At 38.1% G+C, this 21,821-nt stretch overlaps 1 protein-coding gene across 1 annotated transcript in view; it reads right to left on the bottom strand.

Annotated features, from left to right (window-relative positions):
• Positions 1 to 870: 870 nt before the first annotated feature.
• Positions 871 to 21,821, bottom strand: part of DSG4 (desmoglein 4) — a 46,156-nt gene continuing 25,205 nt past the window's right edge. Inside the window, exons 10-16 of the mRNA XM_053571831.1 lie at positions 20,782 to 20,921; positions 18,010 to 18,228; positions 15,642 to 15,938; positions 5,840 to 5,979; positions 5,629 to 5,692; positions 3,631 to 3,839; positions 871 to 1,962 (exon numbers count right to left, since the gene is read on the bottom strand). Of these exons, the coding sequence (XP_053427806.1) occupies positions 1,195 to 1,962; positions 3,631 to 3,839; positions 5,629 to 5,692; positions 5,840 to 5,979; positions 15,642 to 15,938; positions 18,010 to 18,228; positions 20,782 to 20,921 (1,837 nt within the window). The 3' untranslated portion in view covers positions 871 to 1,194. The remainder of the gene's footprint in view (positions 1,963 to 3,630; positions 3,840 to 5,628; positions 5,693 to 5,839; positions 5,980 to 15,641; positions 15,939 to 18,009; positions 18,229 to 20,781; positions 20,922 to 21,821) is intronic.

Here is a 21,821-nt window from a genome sequence, read left to right as displayed (position 1 = left end):
AACACAACTTGGTAATAGACTTAAATATTTTGTTAATTATTTTTTGTAGGAATTTAAAGCCATGTCCTAGAGTTTTATTACCTACATATTTACAAAGTCAAGCCTAGCATTCAACACCTACTACCCTGTTTCCCCGAAAATAAGACAGTGTCATATTTTAAGGTGTGCTCCCAAAGATGCACTAGGTCTTATTTTCAGGGGACGTCTTATCTTTCCTGTAAGTAGGTCTTATTTTCGGAGGATGTCTTATTTTGGGGAAACAGGGTAGCTTCTAAGTAAATATTGATGGATGTATGAATAATTACAGATATGCTTTTGGAGAATATGATTCAGGTCACTGAAATTGATGAAGCCATATTTCATATTTTTTTGACATAATTAGTAAGAGTAGGAAAATAATTCCTTATAAGAGGTTTCTCCTAATAAACTCTAATACTTCCCTTAAGAACTATTTCTACTGTAGGGTTATCCTAATTTGTTTTTTGCTATTCTAAATTAATTTATAGTTAAAGATATAAATCAATAAAGTGCAACAAAATTTGTATATGTGTATTTTGTCTTTGGATGAACCATTTCTAGTGATGCATATGGTTAGCAAATGCTTCTCTTATTATTTAAAGCATGACCTATTGCCAAATATTGCATATCTTGAAAAATGGTTTGAAGAAACAATTTCAGATAATTTCAAATAAATAATTACTGACAGACACTCATATTCATTTTCACTTTCCTTTTAGAAAAGTACATTTCATTCACTTTTTTCAATTAAAAAATTTTAATGTAACTATTTCTCTAATGAAAAATATGGTTAGTGGATATAGGCAAGACTTTTTTTGTAACTACCAAAAACAAGGGCATTTTGCTTTACAAGAGTGGTTGTACAGGCCTCAAGACCTGTGGGATTTGCAATGAGTTATATACTACTTATTAGACGGTAGTAAAGGATGAAATATGTTTTTTTCAGGATTTTTTGACACACTATTTAAAATCAGAAATAATTATAAAAGGCTTATCCCAAGTCCCTAGCCATATTCAGCCTCAAAAAGATATTGTCAAAGAGGGCCATCATATTTAGAATATTTGAATTTTTGTTGCCTGTTAAAATAATAAATATAGTACATTATGTGTCTTTGGTGGCTATGTTGGTGATTGCAAGATGTAAAATCTTAATACAGAGTACTGGCTATCAAGTACTCACTGTTGGGAGTAATGCACGGTACTGTATCGTGTTACTCTGTGTTGAGATGTCACTGGGGATGCGGAGCCCATGGTTTGGCCAGTGGGAATGTCTGGACTTGCCACTTGAGCCACTTGAATTTCTGGCCCTACCAAAATACTTCCACTCATCACAGGGCCTATACAATCTTCAGTCAAGCTGCTATTGCTCATGTCAGGTACACCAGGACTAGCCAGTATTCTCTCAGCGTAGATTACACTGGGTGTGTTGGCTAACTCAGCGGGTATACAGATATTCCCTTGAATGTCATAGACAGGTGCCATTACTGTTTCAGTTACTATAATATTGGGTGGAAGCTGAGGATCAAAGACAATTGTAGTGGGCTGCACACACTGATCGACAGTCGTGTAAGTCTCAGTCAGTATGATATCCCCATGAACCATGGGTTCAGGTGCTGCCATTTCTGCTTGGAATTCAGCTTCAGAGGGAGTCATTCCTGAAGATTCATTAACAAAGTAATGCGGTCCAAGCAAAGGAAGGTCAGTGCTGATAGGTATGCAGGCCTGGTGTGAAGGAAATGGTTCAATTTCTGTGTCTAAGCAAATTTCAGCAAGGGTCCTAAATTTGGGATCTAAGGTTTCCATGCAGCTTTCATCTAAATCATCCACAATCCAACTGCAACAGCCAATAGAGCCCACTGGAGACCCTGCTCCCTCATGGTCATAGATGAGTAGGCAGTCATTGGCTGGTCGACCTTCATCTTCATCAGCATACACATAAGCTTTCTAAAATTAGAAGAAAACAGGGAATTAGAAGTTTTATTTCCCTTTAAATAATCAGGAATAACAGCAACATTTCAGAAACTTCTGTCTTAAATTTTTATAGAATGAACAGATTACTGAATTCACTTATTTAAATAATCAATGATGTTCATGCATATTCTGTGCTAGTATTGTAATTACTAATTTTAAGATAGAGTTTATAATTGCAGCAACATCTTCAACATTTTTTTATAAAGAACAGGAGTGAAATTCATGTGTTACTGTGTGGGGAATAAGACAAACTAATGGAAATATGACATAAAATGGATTGCAATGTAAGCAGAGTAAACTTACTAAATAGGAATCCACAAGAGGATTTATTCACTCGTTACCCTACTCTGTTAGGCCAATCCAATACTTCTTGAGCTTTTTTCTTTAAAGTACTCCCAGACCCACAATCTCTTTTCTTTCTTTTCTTTTTCAAGTGGTACATAATCATTGTACATATTACGGGGTACGTGTGAGGTTTTGATACAAACTTACAATGTATAAATGATCAAATCAAAGTAATTGGGGTATCCATTACTTCAAGCGTTTATCATTTCTTTGTCTTAGGAACATCTCAATTCTACTCTTCTGGTTATTTTAAAATGTATGATAAATTATTGTTAACTACAGTCATCCTATTGTGCTACTGAAACTAAATCTTCTTCATTCCATATAACTGTGTTTTTGTACCCATTAACCGTTTGGACTTATCTCCCCTCCTCTACTCTCTTCTCAGCATCTGGTAACCAGTATTCTACTTTCTATTTCTGTGAGATAAATTTTTATGTTTTATTAAGCCCTCACATATGAGTACATATTTGTCTTTCATTGCCTGGCTTATTCCATTTAACGTAATGTCCTCCAGTTCCATCTATGTTATTGAAAATGATGGGATTTCATTCTTTTTAATGGCTGAATAATATTCTGTTGTGTACATATACGACATTTTCTTTATCCACTGATGGATTTAGGCTGATTGAATCTTAGGTTTATTCCCTATCTTGGCTATTGTGAATAGTGTTGCATTAAACGTGGGAGTGCAGATATCTCTTCAGTGTACTGATGTCCTTTTTTTTTTTTTTTTGGATATATACCCAGTAATGTGATTGCTGAATCCCTTTTCTTTGTGAGGAGCACTTAGTGGATGGGGCACTGGCCTGAGAATAAGAGACCTAGCTTCTAGGTCTTGATCCACCACAAGTTGTGGTGATCCTGTGTTCCTGAGTTTTAACTACCTTTTCCCAAGTCCCGCCTTTTAATTTATTTATTGTTTTCCTTTCTATTGGAGGAACCTGGAGAACATGAAGGACATCCAAAAGAGAGGTCACAATGCACATCCCTTTCCTTGACAAGCATTTTCTTGTTTTGTTGCTAGAAACAAGGTAAGAAATAAAAAAGAAACAGAAGATAGAAGGGAAAATGGGAGTGGAGAACAATGAGGGATGCCAGCCTTTCTCATGGTATTAAGATATGTTAAGGCAATTGAATGTGCATTGCTTTGTGTGTTTTAAGGAGAAGTGAAGTATTTTTTACTCAGGATTGGGATAAGGTTCAGAATAAATGAATATATTTCAGAAGTGGCCTGCTGCCATTATCACTGTTGTTATTGTCTCAAGACTATTTTGTGTGTAATTGTGAGATTACCTCTAAGAAGTAGCTTTCCAAAAAAGCTGTGTTGACACCGGTGTCAGCAAACTCCCGCAGGGTTCCCATGGTGGAACTCCTCCTCCTGACTGCTTCTGCAGCTCCTCCCGCCAGGAGGCCAGTGGCTGTCCCAAGCCCTGTATTGAGTTCCACTCCTGATACACCTCCTTCAACTGTGCCTCCACCCGCATAGGTGTTGTTGTAGATTTCTGAAAAGATAGGGTGTTCCTATAATAGTGCTTGAGTTGTCTGCATTGCTCGTCCATCTACAGCATTGCCAGTGCTATCACTAACACACCGAAGGGGGGTTCTTGAAAGCTAGGCAAGGAGCAATATGAATTATACCTAATCTCCAGGCTTGATGACAAAATTAAGTTCATGACACAGAGGGAGTCAGCTATCAGTTGTGGCCTTCTTCTATATGTGCAAGTTTCACCCAAGACTTACAGGTATAGAACTTGCCAAGAGGAGCTGTGATCTGCATAGGCAAGCCCATCTTAGAGGGCTTGACCCACTCAGGAACCCTCCAAAGCAAGGCCGGAGGCGTGAGACACCTCATGTCAGCTCCAGAGTTGGGCAACTTCTCTACTGGTCAAGCATTGCCCTGTGGCTGGGCATTTTTCAGCATTCTTTGATGTTCATGGGACTGATAAGGTAGGGTAGTATAAGACAGTGATGAGGGAAAAGCTTGCAGGAATTTAATGAAAAATCTTCAATGTAGGCTCAGTGCCCATAGCTCAATGAGTAGGGCACCAGCCACATGCACCAGAGCTGGCAGGTTTGAGTCCAGACCGGGCCTGCTGAACAACAATGACAACTGCAACCAAAAAAATGGCCAGGCGTTGTGGCAGGCACCTGTAGTCCCAGCTACTCAGGAGGCTGAGCCAGGAGAATCGCTTGAGCCCAGGAGTTTGAGGTTACTGTGAGCTATGACACCACAGCATTCTACCTAGGGTACCATAGTGAGACTTTGTCTCAAAAAAAAAAAAAAAATCTTCAAGTATCATTAGAACACATTTGCTGTTTTTCTTTTGCTCTTTTTTAAAAACAGCTTACATTATAAACACTATAGTAGCATGTACTCTATTCCAGGTGCTATTCAAATATATATTTTGTGATATACTGTGTATATATCCTCATACATACATACGTACACGTGTATTTTTATATCACGTACATATATCCGCAAATATACATTATATATGTAATTTGTGTGTATATATACAAGGTTGGACAATGTTCATGAACTCATCTGAGAAAAAGAGCTATCTATATACCTCATTACTAAATATCACTATGTTCACTTTCAAATTTCTCCCCTCGGCCAACTGGTGACCATCGTGATATTTAGCAATGAGGTATGTAGCACTTTTTCTGGGATGAGTTCATGAACTTAGTTGTCTGACCTTGTATGTGCTCATTTACTCCGCACAGCAACACTTTAAAGTAGGCATTATCATAAGCTCAGTTTCAAAGGTAAGCTGAGGCCCAGGAAGGTTAAGAGTCTGCAAAGAACTTACTTCATGCTGAGCATCCCAAATCCCAAACCTTTAAAATCCGATAGCCTCTAAAATCTGACACTTTTTGAGTGCTGACAGGACACTTAAAAGAAATACTCACTGGAGTATTTCAGATTTCAAATTTTCAGAGCTGGGATTCACAACCCATAATGTATATATCAAAAATCTGGAAAAATCCCAAGTCAGAAACACTTCTGGTCTCAAGTATTCCAGATAAAGGACACTCAACCTGCAGTAAGTGGCAGAGCTGAGGACCAAACCCAAGCGTTCCAGTTGCTGCCACACACTTTAGTGCCTGTAGTTTCAGCTTCAGAAAAATAAAGTGGCTACTTCAAGCATGTCACTTTCTCTCTGATTACACAGTCAACCAGAAAGACTGACAGATTTTTTTTTCTATGAGGTACTTTTACATGAGGTTGATATGTTTGAATCATTCTGCAAATTTTAAAAACATAAACAGATTTTGGTGTCCACTGACCAGAGGAATCCATACGATCCTGGGTGTTGGAGGCTGTCATGGGTACACAGATATTGGAAACATCCTGAAAAGACAAAAAGAATTAAATTCTTTATGTTAAATATTTTTAAATTGGCATGTTTTTATTTTAATGCAGTGTGTATTTGTCAAGACACACTCAATTTCCATGGAAACCCCCCTCTTTTTTTCTGGAAAGTGACGGTCCACTCACCCTGTCCTCGGGATGGGCCCCTTCTATTCTCCAGGTCTGCATCACTCCTTCTCCCCCCTCAGGCACAGGAGCAAAACTCGTCCCCAGGCCTTGGGGCTGTCTCCGTTTGCAGCAGCACATGAGCAGCAGGAGCGGCATCACTGCCGAAGACAGTGACACAGAAGAGCTCACACAAATTGCTCGGTTTAGGAAGTCAGTGAATGCATCATTTTCTTGGGTGGTATTAAATTTAGAACTCTCCCAAATACAAATATAGGAAAATCTCATTTTTTCCCTGAGTGTAAAGAATCCAAATTTGTAAACATAAAACCATCAAGTTACATGGCACTTTAGAGTTGGAATGGAGGGAGTTTCAGATCATGAACTTCAGGTTCTTTACTGATAGATTAGGAAAGAGAGATTCAGGTTTTCCTCCGACCAAAACTCCTGAGTAGATTGGTGGCAGATCCAGTACTTAAATCCACTTTTCTTATTTCTAGCCTCTCATGGACATGAGTGCATATTTATATATTTGTGTATTTACATATTAACCATCTGAGTATATGTATTTGTATTTATAAGCCTTTATATATATGTATACCCATGCACAAATGCAAATACCCCCTTGGGCATGCATACGGGCAGGGGGACACAAGCTTGTGTATCTGTGTCCACACAGCACATCTCTGCAGACAGATATGGATATGTATTTGCATACCTATACAGAAACTCATACTATGTGTATATTTATATATAAAACATGTACAGCAACATATATTTTAAAGAAGATTATGGGCAGCACCTGTGGCTCAGTGGGTAGGGTGCTGGCCCCATATACTGAGGTTGGCAGGTTCAAACCCAGCCCTGGCCAAACTACAACAAAAAATAGCCAGGCGTTGTAGTGGGTGCCTGTAGTCCCAGCTACTGGTGAGGCTGAGACAAGAGAATCACCTAAGCCCAGGAGTTGGAGGTTGCTGTGAGCTGTGACGCATGGCACCTTACCAAGGGTGATAAAGTGAGATTCTGTCTCAAAAAAAAAAAAAAAAACAAAAGAGGGCGGCGCCTGTGGCTCAGTGAGTAGGGTGCCAGCCCCATATGCTGAGGGTGGCGGGTTCAAACCCAGCCCCGGCCAAACTGCAATAAAAAAATAGCAGCGCCTTGTGGTGGGTGCCTGTAATCCCAGCTGCTGGGGGGGCTGAGGCAAGAGAATCGCGTAAGCCCAAGAGTTAGAGGTTGCTGTGAGCCGTGTGACGCCACGGCACTCTACCTAAGGGCGGTACAGTGAGACTCTGTCTCTACAAAAAAAAAAAAAAAAGGAAAGAAAATTGGATATAGTTTACAGTTATAGGATCTAGACCTTTCTTCAATCTCATTATATTTACACTTAAAACAATAGTCAAATATTACTTATTAAACTTAGTTGAGATATTTACAGTTACTATTTTAAGACTTTGCCTACAAAATTCAATGGAAAATTAAAGCCACCAAATGTTTCTGCTAACAGGAAAATTTTCTACTTGTTATCCTCATAGTTGCTTCAATTCTACTTTTTTTTTTTCTTTGAGACAGAGTCTTACTTTGTTGCCTGGGCTAGAGTGCTGTGTGGCATTAGCTTAGCTTCCGCAAACTCCAACTCCTGCGTTCAAGCAATCCTCCTGCCTCAGCCTCCCAAGTAGCTGGGACTACAGGCACCTGCCACAATGCCTGACTAACTTTTCTATTTTTAGTAGAGACAGGGTCAAAGTCTTGCTCAAGCTGATCTTGAACTCCTGGGCTTGAGGGATCCTCCTCATGAACCACTGCTCCCGACCTTCAGTTCTGTATTTCAGTCCATAAATATAGATATTCCTAAGTTTTCTAAGATTCTAGAATACCCTCAGTTTAGTTTTGTGGGTCCACTGTGGTTGCTTTATATACTTTACTAATTTTCCAGCGCAATATACATTTTACTGAATGGGAATATCAGTGGTTACAGAAGAGAATATCAAAACTCCTAAATTGGTTTTAATTTCATTAAAGCAGTTAATTGACAATTTTGCTATCTGTACTGTTAACAATGAAAGGGCAAGTTATACATTCCCAGAGAACTTTCTGGAAAAGGACTCAGACTAGAATTGGGAGCCTCTAAGCCACTGTTCCACCTGTACCATGTTTCTGTGAATTAAGATGCATGTGGTTTATGCACCACTGTGGGCTTGACCTCTAACAGATGCTCTGTCTAATAAATCAGATGATTTTAGCACATACCAAATACAGGTACTGTATGCATAATCTCATTTGAAGCTAACATCAAAAGTCTTGGTTTGAAGTCCTTCGGGAATAAAAGATTTGGACTAAGAACTCTCCCCCCACTATCACACAGATTTCTCCCCTACACTTAGACCATGAGGTTCTCCATTAAAAAATAAGTGTCTGGAAGGGTAGTCCCTGGCTACCTCTATGTGTTTAATAATTCTCATGCGTTCTTTGACACGGAAAAGAAAACTAAATTCTTAGTGCTGGTCTGTTGGAAATGCAGCCGACACTGGTTTTTAATAATGAACTGCTCATTAGCCTTACCAGAGGGCTTAAAGGCCTCTGAATGATTCTTATGTGCAATTAGGGCTGAGGGCCACCAACTTCAATGTTAGCTGACAGCTCTCTACTCAATTGCTCTAGAATCACATTCTGAGAAAGTATTTCTAATACCATTTTAAGAATTACTCATGATCTGATGATCTGTGTGTATCCTTGAAAGCTAACAGATTTTTTTAAAGAAAGAAAGTCTACCCCAAAGTCAGTTGTTATCTTTTTTTATGCCTTAATATGATACTGCTTTAATTTGTGCTCAATCATTAAATCATGAAATCATGTTAATAATATAGGGTTATTTTTGCTTGTTTGTTTTTTGAGACAAAGTCTCTTTTGCTCTGGGTAGAGTGCTGTGATATCATTCCTCACAACAACCTCAAACTTTTGGGCTCAAGAGATCCTCTTGCCTCAGCAGGGATGACAGCTGCCCACCACAATGCCCAGCTAGTTTTTTCCTTTTTTTTTTTTTTATTGTTGGGGATTCATTGAGGGTACAATAAGCCAGTTACACTGATTGCAATTTTTAGGTAAAGTCCCTCTTGCAATCATGTCTTGCCCCCATAAAGTGTGACACACACTAAGGCCCCACCCCCCTCCCTCCATCCCTCTTTCTGCTTCCCCCCTCCATAACCTTAATTGTCATTAATTGTCCTCATATCAAAATTGAGTACATAGGATTCATGCTTCTCCATTCTTGTGATGCTTTACTAAGAATAATGTCTTCCACTTCCATCCAGGTTAATACGAAGGATGTAAAGTCTCCGTTTTTTTAAACGGCTGAATAGTATTCCATGGTATACATATACCACAGCTTGTTAATCCATTCCTGGGTTGGTGGGCATTTAGGCTGTTTCCACATTTTGGCGATTGTAAATTGAGCTGCAAGAAACAGTCTAGTACAAGTGTCCTTATGATAAAAGGATTTTTTTCCTTCTGGGTAGATGCCCAGAAATGGGATTGCAGGATCAAATGGGAGGTCTAGCTTGAGTGCTTTGAGGTTTCTCCATACTTCCTTCCAGAAAGGTTGTACTAGTTTGCAGTCCCACCAGCAGTGTAAAAGTGTTCCCTTCTCTCCACATCCACGCCAGCAGCTGCAGTTTTGAGATTTTGTGATGTGGGCCATTCTCACTGGGGTTAGATGATATCTCAGGTTTGTTTTGATTTGCATTTCTCTAATATATAGAGATGATGAACATTTTTTCATGTGTTTGTTAGCCATTCATCTGTCATCTTTAGAGAAAGTTCTATTCATGTCTCTTGCCCATTGATATATGGGATTGTTGGCTTTTTCCATGTGGATTAATTTGAGTTCTCTATAGATCCTAGTAATCAAGCTTTTGTCTGATTGAAAATATGCAAATATCCTTTCCCATTGTGTAGGTTGTCTCTCTGCTTTGGTTATTGTCTCCTTAGCTGTACAGAAGCTTTTCAGTTTAATGAAGTCCCATTTGTTTATTTTTGTTGTTGTTGCAATTGCCATGGCAGTCTTCTTCATGAAGTCTTCCCCCAGGCCAATATCTTCCAGTGTTTTTCCTATGCTTTCTTTGAGGATTTTTATTGTTTCATGCCTTAAATTTAAGTCCTTTATCCATCTTGAATCAATTTTTGTGAGTGGGGAAAGGTGTGGGTCCAGTTTCAGTCTTTTACATGTAGACATCCAGTTCTCCCAACACCATTTATTGAATAGGGAGTCTTTCCCCCAAGGTATGTTCTTGTTTGATTTATCAAAGATTAGGTGGTTGTAAGATGTTAGTTTCATTTCTTGGTTTTCAATTCGATTCCAAGTGTCTATGTCTCTGTTTTTGTGCCAGTACCATGCTGTCTTGACCACTATGGCTTTGTAGTACCGACTAAAATCTGGTATGCTGATGCCCCCAGCTTTACTTTTATTACTAAGAACTGCCTTAGCTATACGGGTTTTTTTCCGGTTCCATACAAAACGCAGAATCATTTTTTCCAAAAGTACTATGTAGGTACTTTGATAGGAATGGCATTGAATAGATAGATTGCTTTGGGAAGTATAGACATTTTAACAATGTTGATTCTTCCCATCCATGAGCGTGGTATGTTCTTGCATTTGTTAATATCCTCTGCTATTTCCTTTCTGAGGATTTCATAGTTTTCTTTATAGAGGTCCTTCACCTCCTTCGTTAGGTATATTCCTAGGTATTTCATTTTCTTTGAAACTATGGTGAAGGGAGTTGTGTCCTTAATTAGCTTCTCATCTTGACTGTTATTGGTGTATACAAAGGCTACTGACTTGTGGACATTGATTTTATATCCTGAAACATTACTGTATTTTTTGATGACTTCTAGGAGTCTTGTGGTTGAGTCTTTGGGGTTCTCTAAGTATAAGATCATGTCGTCAGCAAAGAGGGAGACTTTGACCTCCTCTGCTCCCATTTGGATTCCCTTTATTTCCTTGTCTTGCCTAATTGTATTGGCTAGAACTTCCAGCACTATGTTGAATAGTAAAGGTGACAGAGGACAACCTTGTCTGGTTCCAGTTCTAAGAGGAAAAGCTTTCAGTTTTACTCCATTCAGTAAAATATTGACTGTGGGTTTGTCATAGATAGCTTCAATCAGTTTTAGAAATGTGCCACATATGCCTATACTCTTCAGTGTTCTAATTAGAAAAGGATGCTGGATTTTATCAAATGCTTTTTCTGCATCTATTGAGAGGATCATGTGATCTTTATTTTTGCCTCTGTTAATATGGTGGATAACGTTTATGGACTTGTGTATGTTAAACCAGCCTTGCATCCCTGGGATGAAGCCTACTTGATCATGATGAATGACTTTTTTGATGATAAGCTGTAATCTATTGGCTAGGATTTTGTTGAGAATTTTTGCATCTATATTCATGAGTGAGATTGGTCTAAAATTCTCCTTTTTGTTTGGGTCTTTTCCTGGTTTTGGTATCAGGGTGATGTTTGCTTCATAGAATGTTTTGGGGACAATTTTTCAGGCAAATGGAATTCAGAAGAAAAGAGGAGTTGCAATCTTATTTTCAGATACATGTGGATTTAAAGCAACTAAAGTCAAAAAAGACAAAGATGGTCACTTTATGTTGGTCAAGGGAAAACTACGACAAGAAGACGTTTTAATTCTAAATATTTATGCACCCAATTAAATGCTCCCAGATTCTTGAAGCAGACATTACTCAGTCTGAGCAATATGATATCTGATAATACCATCATAACAGGGGACTTTAACACTCCTCTTACAGAGCTGGACAGATCCTCTAAACAGAAATTAAACAAAGATATAAGAGATTTAAATGAGACCCTAGAACAACTGTGCTTGATAGATGCATATAGAACACTCCACCCCAAAGATAAAGAATATACATTCTTCTCATCACACCATGGAACATTCTCCAAAATTGATCATATCCTGGGACACAAAACAAATATCAACAGAATCAAAAGAATTGAAATTTTACCTTGTATCTTTTCAGACCATAAGGCACTAAAGGTGGAACTCAACTCTAACAAAAATGCTGGACCCCACCCAAAGGCATGTAAATTAAACAATTTTCTGTTGAATAACAGATGGGTGCAGGAAGAAATAAAACAGGAAGTCATTAACTTCCTTGAGCATAACAACAATGAAGACACAAGCTACCAAAACCTGCGGGATACTGCAAAAGCAGTTTTGAGAGGAAAATTCATCGCTTTAGATGCCTACATTCGAAAAACAGAAAGAGAGCACATCAACAATCTCACAAGAGATCTTCTGGAATTGGAAAAAGAAGAACAATCTAAGCCTAAACTCAGTAGAAGAAAAGAAATATCCAAAATCAAATCAGAGATCAATGAAATTGAAAACAAAAGAATCATTCAGAAAATTAATGAAACAAGAAGTTGGTTTTTTGAAAAAATAAATAAAATAGATAAACCATTGGCCAGACTAACTAGAAATAGAAAAGTAAAATCTCTAGTAACCTCAATCAGAAACGATAAAGGGGAAATAACAACTGATCCCACAGAGATACAAGAGATCATCTCTGAATACTACCAGAAACTCTATGCCCAGAAATTTGACAATGTGAAGGAAATGGATCAATATTTGGAATCACACCCTCTCCCTAGACTTAGCCAGGAAGAAATAGAGCTCCTGAACAGACCAATTTCAAGCACTGAGATCAAAGAAACAATAAAAAATCTTCCAACCAAAAATGCCCTGGTCCAGATGGCTTCACTCCAGAATTCTATCAAACCTTCAAGGAAGAGCTTATTCCTGTACTGCAGAAGGTTTTTCTATTTTTTAAAATTAATTAATTTATTCTTATTTCAGAATATTATAGGGGTACAAATGTTTTGGTTACATGGATTACTTTTGGACTGCTGAAGTCAAAGTTATAAGTGTGGTTGTCAGCCAGAAAGTATATACTGTACCTGTTAGGTACAATTTCATTCATCCCCTCCTCTCACTTGCTTGATTTCCGTTGAGCTTTTCCTCTATCTGTGCACATGAGTGCTGATTGGTTAGTTCCAATTTTGCATTGAATACAGATGGTGTTTGTTTTTTCATTCTTGTGATACGTCACTTAGGGGAATGGTCTCCAGTTCCACCCAGATTGTTGCAAAATGTACCAATTAATTGTTTCTTATAGTTGAGTAGTAGTCCATGGTATCCATATACCACATTTTATTAATTCATTCATGAATCGATGGGCACTTGGGATGATTCCACATGTTTGCAATTGTGAACTGTGCTGCACTCAACATTTTAGGCAGTTGTGTTTTTGATAAAATGACATTTTTTCCTGAAATAAATACCTACTAGTGGGATTTCCAGCTCAAAAGTAGGTCTACTTTTAGTTCCTAGAGGAATCTCAACACTATTTTCTCAAGAAAATCATCATGAAAAAAATCAAACAACCTCATTAAAGAGTGGGCAAAAGACATGAATAAAAGCTTTTTAAAAGAAGATAGGCTAATGGCCAATAAACAAGATAAAAGATGCTTAATGTCATCAAGGAAATGCCACTCAAAAGCACAAAGGGATACCATATATCCCAAGAATGGCTTTTATCAAGAAGTCTCAAGACAGTAGATGCTGGTCTGGATGTGGAGTGAAAGGAACACATACACTGTTGGTGGGACTGTAAACTGGTACAACCTCTACAGAAAATAGTATAGAGATTCTTTCAAAGTTTAATGATGACTAGAAATTCCAAAGGGCAATCATGGATAATATATGAACATTTGTTGTTGTTGCTAAACAAAGAATGCTTCCAATGTTCCAATACACAGCTACACTCAAGCTCTTTGTAGCTTCCCCATATCTTCACTGGCCAAAAGAAAATTTGTAATGACTAATAACTTTCCCTAAAATTTCAATGAAGCCTTATATCGGATCACATGAAAATACCTCCCTGAATCTTCCAGAATTCCCCAATATTTTCCTTTATAGCATATTCAGCACAGTCCTTGCACTCTTGGGGTATACATCCAACTAACGCTGTCCCTATAGTACCAACTCCCCGATCACCTGCCAACTTTTTAACTTGAGCTTCTATGTAATGATGAGACACATAAGAAAAATACTTGTCAAGGACACGGTAAGCCACGTATGGAGAGTCTTCTGAGATTTCTGTAGCTTGTTGGTATTCAAAGCACTCCACATTGCAAGCTATCTCAATTTTCCCTTTGTGGGGAAAAGCCATTGCTTGGACACCTTTCAATCCATTTGCACTGGAGCTCCAAATGGCACTAGCGATCTCTCTTCCCACAGACAAGTCTTGAGAATCAATGGTAACATTGTAGTTCATCACATATGGGCTAGCACTGACACTTCTTGCCACCACACCACATTCTTCCATTCCAACACCAGAGAGAGGGTAAATTGGAATCAAGTCCACAGCTCCCAGGCAGGGGTGGATTCCCTCCTGAACTTCCATATCAATAGCATGGAAGGCCTCCAAGCAAGCAGCCAGAACAGAGCTGCCCAACTTTTCAACAGAATCTGCTATTGTAATGACTGATCTGTTATAGTCTTCATCAGAAAATAATACATTGAGCACTGTTACTTCAGGATGTTTCTGCCCATTTTTGTCAAGAAGAGCTGCTTTTGCTATGTTCTCAACAACATATTTTCTTCTAGCTTCTGAAATGTTTAGTAAATAGGCAGCCAAACGGAGCCCCAGTCTGGAGGAAGACATGATTTTTCTGCACGCACCCAGAGGCCGCTGAGTAGTGTGGCCGCTGAGCCCGAGTCGCTGAGCACCATTTTTTTCTATTTTTAATAGAGACAGGGTCTCGCTTTTGCTCAGGTTGGTCTCAGACTCCTGAGCTCAAGCAATCCAGCCACCTCAGCCTCCCAGAGTGCTAGGGTGACAGGTGTGAACCACCGCACCTGGCCAAGAATATAGTTTGATGCATTTAGTTGTCTTCAATTTTAGAACCCAGTTGATTTCTATGAAATCTAAGTATTTCAAGGGCAACCGAAAATGCATGACATATCTTCCCTCTGTATGTTTTAAAATACATATCTGTATATTTTTAAAAAGAATAGCTTAGATAGAGGAGGACCCTCTTTTGAAATTTGTGCTTGAGGACCTTTCCATTCCTGTGACATGGTGTTAGTTCAGAGACTCACCCTGAGCCCAGAGGCTAATCCCCTCTTCCAGGCTCTCTTTGCCCCCTCCTACATCAGAGTGGCCAGTTCACCTGAGTTCACAAGCGCTCATTAACCCTTAATGCCTGTTGACATTCAGGGTGCCACGAACATTCCTCTGTGCTGGCCCCCAGACTACCTTTTAGCTTCTGTACTTCTGAGTATACTGTGCCTTTCCATCCCTCTCCCCTGTTTGTGTTCCTTTGTCCTCGATTGCCCTTCAAAATTCCTCCCAAACTATCCCCTTCTAACAAACTCTGCAGCTTTCAGGACCCACCTCAAAATTCCCTCCTAACTCTCCAAATTTGACTTAATTGCTTATGCCTCGCTACTCTTAGAGCAGCTTAGAGACACTTCCATTACAGGATTTATTTCATGCTTCTATATATTATACTTAGTGATTCACATGTGTTCCCCATCCTTAGGCCCCTCACTAACCTTAGACCTTCTTAGTTACCTTTATTGATTAAGCACATACTCTTCTCAGTCCCACTGTTTATTTCCAAGGGCACTCAGAAGGTGCTGTAGATACCCCCAAAGCAATGGGCAAATGAAGCCATCCCAGGGAGCACAGTAATAGCCCTACTTTGAAGACCTGCTGAAAAGAATAATTTAGTTAAGTACTTACAAAGCAGCATCAGGCCGCCCAGAGCAATCATGCCCATCCCTGCTGGTCCAAGACCAACATTGGATGCCTCAGCATGGTCCTCAGTGACAGGGTCATATGTGTCACTAGTTATGTCCCCAGTGTGGATGCCTGTGGTACTGGAGTCCAAGCACATGTGGTTGTTGTCACAATCACAGGTGTACAACTGCACCATCTGTGGGGAGTCACATATTCTGTTGTATCTGTCCTTCACTACAATGGGGATTTGGTAAAGGTCCAGAAGTAAAGGCTGCTCAGTTCTAAGAATTGCGGAGGTAGCTGAAAAGAGAGGAAACAGAAATAAACTGAAATTCTTTGGGTAACCCTCTCTAATACTCAAAACTGATTTCGACTTGATTTTCTCTCATGTTCTTTTAGTCATAGACACCCTGAACTTAAGTATCCAGCCATGGTCACCATAATAAATATCTCTATTTGGCTGGAGACTTTGAAGACAACTCTCTCATAGTTAATCGTTCAATAAATATTGCTTCTTGCTGGACTGCAGAGCAAGCAGGGATCTTGTCATTTATTTTCAAAGCAACAATTCTTGGCATGTAACACACACCCACTAAATATACACCCAGCAAATGAATAATATTGATTTAAAAAGAAAATATTGGAAGTCTTCTATTTAGGATTATAGCTTACAAAATACACTCTTTAAGACTGTAACTTGTATCTTATTCAAAATTCTTGCCCTATAATTTAAAATTATTCCCGTAACTATTATTCTTCTTGTTCTTTGTGCTATAATTGTCTGTGAATTTTTATAGAAAATATTGCCTAAAATATTGCTTGGAATTTATCAATCCAAAGAGTATTTAAAGATGATGAAATTTAAACCTAAACAATGAATAGTAATTGATTAATTCATAATACACAATTTTTTATTAATTCATAACACACAATATTATTTTGATTATAGTTTATTATCTTTAGTGAGCTCTGTGAGAAGCCAGCCGTGTCCACCAGAATCTAACTTGTGCACAAAATAAGAATTGAATTAGGCAATGTCACAGCATAGTAGGTGAATTCTGTTCTATGATACCAACATTGAAACAGGGCTTTAGAAATCTTATCTGCAGTGTGGTCATATTTTTACTGATGAATTTATAATATTTATAATATCATATCTCCATGTAGAACATTTTCCTGATATTTTTAATCATAATGTCTATGATATGATTGAGAAAAAAATGGTTACCAGTTATTATTTAAAAATGGAATACTCATTTTCACAGGGGAAACTGAATTTAGAGTTTTCTTGATTTGTATGGAATTAATTTTGTGTCCTTAGATTTTTAAAATATTATAGTGGTTTTGTTGAAAAGAGCTAAAAGGCTTGGGGATTAAAAACAAGTTGCCTAATTTCCTCCTTTAATCAAATCTTTATTGATGGCATGTTTCCTAGTATCATTTCTCCATTCACAGAATGGAGGAGTTTGGTGTCCTCAGAAAGGCCTGAAGTATTTCCTCTCACTTTAGGCTGGGTAGTGTGACCTATATCCCATCCTCCATAAAATCTTCCCCATGGCTCCATGAACATGAGATTCGGGAGCTTTCTTAGCCCAAATGAAGTCTCTTGTACAATTTGTTTTCTATTATACGTTTACCATTTTAGAAAATAGAACCCAAGGGGATAAAATGTTATGTCATCTGAAATTTACTAGTTGTCTATCAATGTCAGACATTTACTTTCATGTGGCTACTACAGTCAGCACACATACACATACCACTTTGGGATCTATTTTTCACTTTACACTCTTTGGTATCTAAATACTTGGCCTAATTATAACTTTAATGGCTGTGTATTATCACACCTTTATGTGTGTGTTTGTAGTTTGCTTGCCATTTCCTTAATGTGGATCAATGTGGATTTAAATTTTTATCTCTACAAATAAATCTGAACTTATAGCTCTTGTTAAATACAATTTCATTGATCTTATATGCTCCTAAGTGAGTAGAAGATTGCAAAGGTACTGATGGGATATCTGAGTTTCAGAGACATTTATGAACAGGGAATTATGGTATCCCTAAATCTTGAGTTAGGGTTTATTTTTATTTTAAATGATCAAACGTTGGTTTAGTGCCCCACTTATATAAAATGATGGTTAAACTGGTATTTATATTCTGCTATTTGTAATTCAAGTTTTGATGAAACATTCTGACTTTTATTTCAGTTCAAAAATTTCCAAATATCCTAAGTGTGCACAAGGAAGTTTTTTCCCATTTAATATTAATATGGCAAGGATTATGGAAACAGAAATAGGACGTGTGATTAAATGACTAATCGTGTAGTAGTTGTTTTGTGTTTGGCCTTAATGAGCTAAGTTCACATTCCACTTACCATTTCTTGGTATGATATCCCACATATCAACTGTTCCTGGTGGGTCATCAACGACGCAGAAGGAAAAGGGTGCCCCGTAGGCATCATCGCTGACAGAGATGACGGCTGATGGAAAGTCAGTGCAGATGGTTCCTCTGTGAGGAAACACGTCTGGACAGTGGTCGTCAACATCGGGAACCTCGATGCATATGGTTCCTGTCGCAGTTTTTCCTAAGCTGTCTGGAATAGCGAAATGACATAGGGTTGGTGTACATGATGTTAGGAGAAAATTCTGTTTCGTATTCCATGGTGATGCGAGGCATATGGGATTGTCGGAATGACTCTGGAGGCAGGAAGGCTCCCGCCCACCTCAGCCACCTGAAGTCCTCGTGCCTTTGGGCCCTGCCTTCCAGGAACATTGCTTCTTTCTAATCCATTGAGCAAGGTTTCTTACTCAAGAGGGCATGGTGGTCACTCTTCCTAAAATGTTTTTCAAAATCACTTCATTCTGCTAATTCCTACGTACCCCGAGATGCAAAATTAAAGTCCTTCCTTAGAGAAGACTTGCTGCTTTCTAATCTCGCCCTGTCCACGTAAATTAGACCCCCAAAGCTACTGCCTTCCTTTTGAATTCTTACTGAGCTCTGTGTTTATGGAAATGACCACAACCAAAATTAAATTTTGTATTTTGTCTTAATGTTTTCACTATTGATTTTAATTCCGATTAGAAGGCTTGTCTCTCTCTGTAATGAACTGCTGAAAACAAATATAAACCTATTCGATTTTTTCCCTAATCCATTTGAAACAGATTTCTGATTAATGCAAATTATTAGAAAAAGTAGAAGACTAATGTTTTACAGTTTGGGCTTTTAATCTACTTTTCTACCCTATGTTCTGTTATAGTGAGGATAGAATTTTTTTTTTTAATTGCTGTCTTGATTTTCTTATTTGTAAATTTATCTAGGGTACTTTACTACGTCATTTTCTGAGAAATTAATGAATTTCTTTTAAAGGTGCTTTCTGTGTGCCTAAGTGAGCGAGTCATTGAGTTAATTGAATGATAATAAATGGAGACCTTATCCGTATCTTCTATGATTCTGTGCAGTGTATTCTTATCTATTTCACTTCATCTGTCATTAGAGAGTCGTCACATCAGCCTACAGAGGGTTGTTTTTTTGTCATTCTCTGATCCTCCATAGCTTTCCTCTTGCCTCATGGTGAGGCAACCTCTGCTCGAGCTCTCGCCTGACAGCCCAGCGAGGTTTGCTGTCTGTAGAGCTCGCCCCCTTCACCTGCTGGCTGCCCACCCTCCATCACACTGCTCAAACCAGCTGGGCAGCTCTGTGCCAGTACAGACACTCTGCTTAAGTGAATAAACAACAAATTTTGTTCCTAGTTTACATTCTTTTTTTTTTTTTTTATAATTTCTTAAGATACTCTCATTCTATTGCCCCAGGCTAGAGTGCTGTGATGTCAGCCTACCTCATAGCAACCTCAAACCCCTAGGCTCAATCGATCCTCTTGCCTCAGCCTCCTGAATAGATGAGATTACAGGTACATCCCACAATATCTGGCTAATTTTTCTATTTTTAGTAGAGTTGGGGTCTTGTTCTTGCTCAGGGTGGTCTTGAACTTCTGAGGTGAAGTGATCCTCCCACCTCAGCCTCCCAGAGTGCTAGACTACAGGTGTGAGCCACAGCCTAGTTTTTAAAGATTTTTCACATATGACCAATATGAAAACATAGGGTATGATCAACATTGTTAGAATCCATTTTGGGAGCAGACCTTCCAGAATACTGAACATTATTAATACAATATTATTGATATAACTTCCCTGAATGTTAAAATCAACAGCCACAGGTGAGAACCAGGGTGTATAGACTATAACCGGCCTTCTCTTGGTTTGTTTTTGAATCTTATGCTGCATATCTCTTTTTCCTTCTGTTTAGCCACTGTACAGGTCAGATATCAACTTAATGCAAACCTATAGTATCTATCGTACCTTAGGCGTGTGTCTGGGATCCCTATTCTCCCTCTTTTCTGGTTACTGACCTTTCTCGTTTTGTTCTGTAGCAGCTGGTTTCCTAGACACTGCTCCAGAGAATCATTAACTATTGATAAATAAACAAATACCTGTTGCTTTTCACCAAGAGGAATGCTTAATAGATTTTCTTGCGTGAACAGTAGCTCCATTTCAGTGAATTTAGTGCGTCTGTGCTCATGACTTATAATTTGGACCTTGTATTTGGAACAACCTTGTGCTTTCATGGTCCATAGCATCTTCTACGGACAATATGTCCAATCGAGTACCACTCACACAGGCCACTCACTGCAGTTTAGCTTCAGTGTCTCCAAACTAGCTATAGTCTTGGGGACAGCACCTGCCTCTGCCCCTCCAAGGTGATCTCAAAATGCACTTTGTGCACCGCTTGTAGCCCTTACTCTAAGTAAATGTTCCTAACAAAGTCTGTAAGTGGGATTGGCCATTCTCAAGAGATTGGGTCATAAACAGAAAACTTAGTTTTATTTATACATATTTTAACTTTTATGCTGTGAACCATGCCATTCTTTTTTGGAAGTAGGTGAAATGAATTATGGCTTAAGTATAAATTATGGTTATAAGTGTATTTGAGTTCAGTTCTCACTCCATGGTGTTTAGAACTTTTCATAAGTTTTGCATGTATCATTAAAAGATAAATTTTGAATCACTCAAATATCCACATTAGAATGGTATTTATAATATTTAATATGATAGTACTAATTTCTTACAATACTGAAAATAAATTTTCTTACCATCTATAGCCAGGATCTCTGCTGTATATATCCCATTGGTAATATATTTTGAATTCTTATCAAATTCCCTAGAAAATTGTATCTTGCCAGTTCTTGAATGGACTTTTAACCAGCTGCCTGCATCATGCCCTATGATATACCTGTTTTGAAATAAGTAAGTCATCATTATGCTTTTGTAAAATTAGTACTTTCAAAATCACATAAGAGCTACCATATGGTAAACATATACTGTGTTCATGTGCTTTATCATGATAATTGTCTTGGTTTATAAAATGTACACATATATCAATAAATATCCAATAATAAATATATTAATGTACATATGACAACAGAGTTTTAAAATTTCATCATTCTTACTCTTCTAGTTGTTAATGTAGCTGTTAATAAAATGAATGAATTTATTTCAGATCTATTTATTAAATCATTAGCAAAATGATTTTTGAAATACATAGTGTTTACACATAAAATACTTAGGATGTTAGCTGCAGATTCTCAGGCATACATGTACTGGTTTCAGAGCAGTTTAGGCGCCTGTGGTATCTTCTGTTTAGCTAGACTGTCTGTGCCCTGTTACAGATAATAGATTTAAAGTGCTTGACCTAAACTGCAGGAAGAGCTGGTCTCTACCAGGCATGATTTCAAGTTTTCAGTTCGCTTATCTGACACCCCTTTTTCTTCACTTGTAGGAGGTAACAGATTTTGTAATTTTTATCGAGCCTGTCAATTATTAGCTGATTTAATACTTAAAATTGTTAATATCATAGTAATTCACAAGTCAATAGACTTGGCTCACTCCAAAAACATAAGAAGGAAAAGGAAAGAATGTGGAGAAGACCTATGTATTTCACTGTAGTTACTTCCAGAATATCGCACATAGCTCTAATTCATGTATAATCTATGTATCTAGTGCCCTAATGCTTCTTTTTTCTGTTTCTCCTGTTCAACTCTCTTTATGCTTATCAGACTTCTGAAACATTTGAGTTTCTAGCTTCTTCCATTGTTTTTTCCTCTTAGGTAAACAGAGGGTTGAAATTAGTCTC

The sequence above is a fragment of the Nycticebus coucang genome, chromosome 19 (genome assembly GCF_027406575.1).
Source record: "Nycticebus coucang isolate mNycCou1 chromosome 19, mNycCou1.pri, whole genome shotgun sequence".
NCBI lineage: Eukaryota > Metazoa > Chordata > Mammalia > Primates > Lorisidae > Nycticebus > Nycticebus coucang.
Note: the sequence above shows the minus strand (reverse complement) of the source record. Positions and strands in the feature narration are given on the sequence as shown.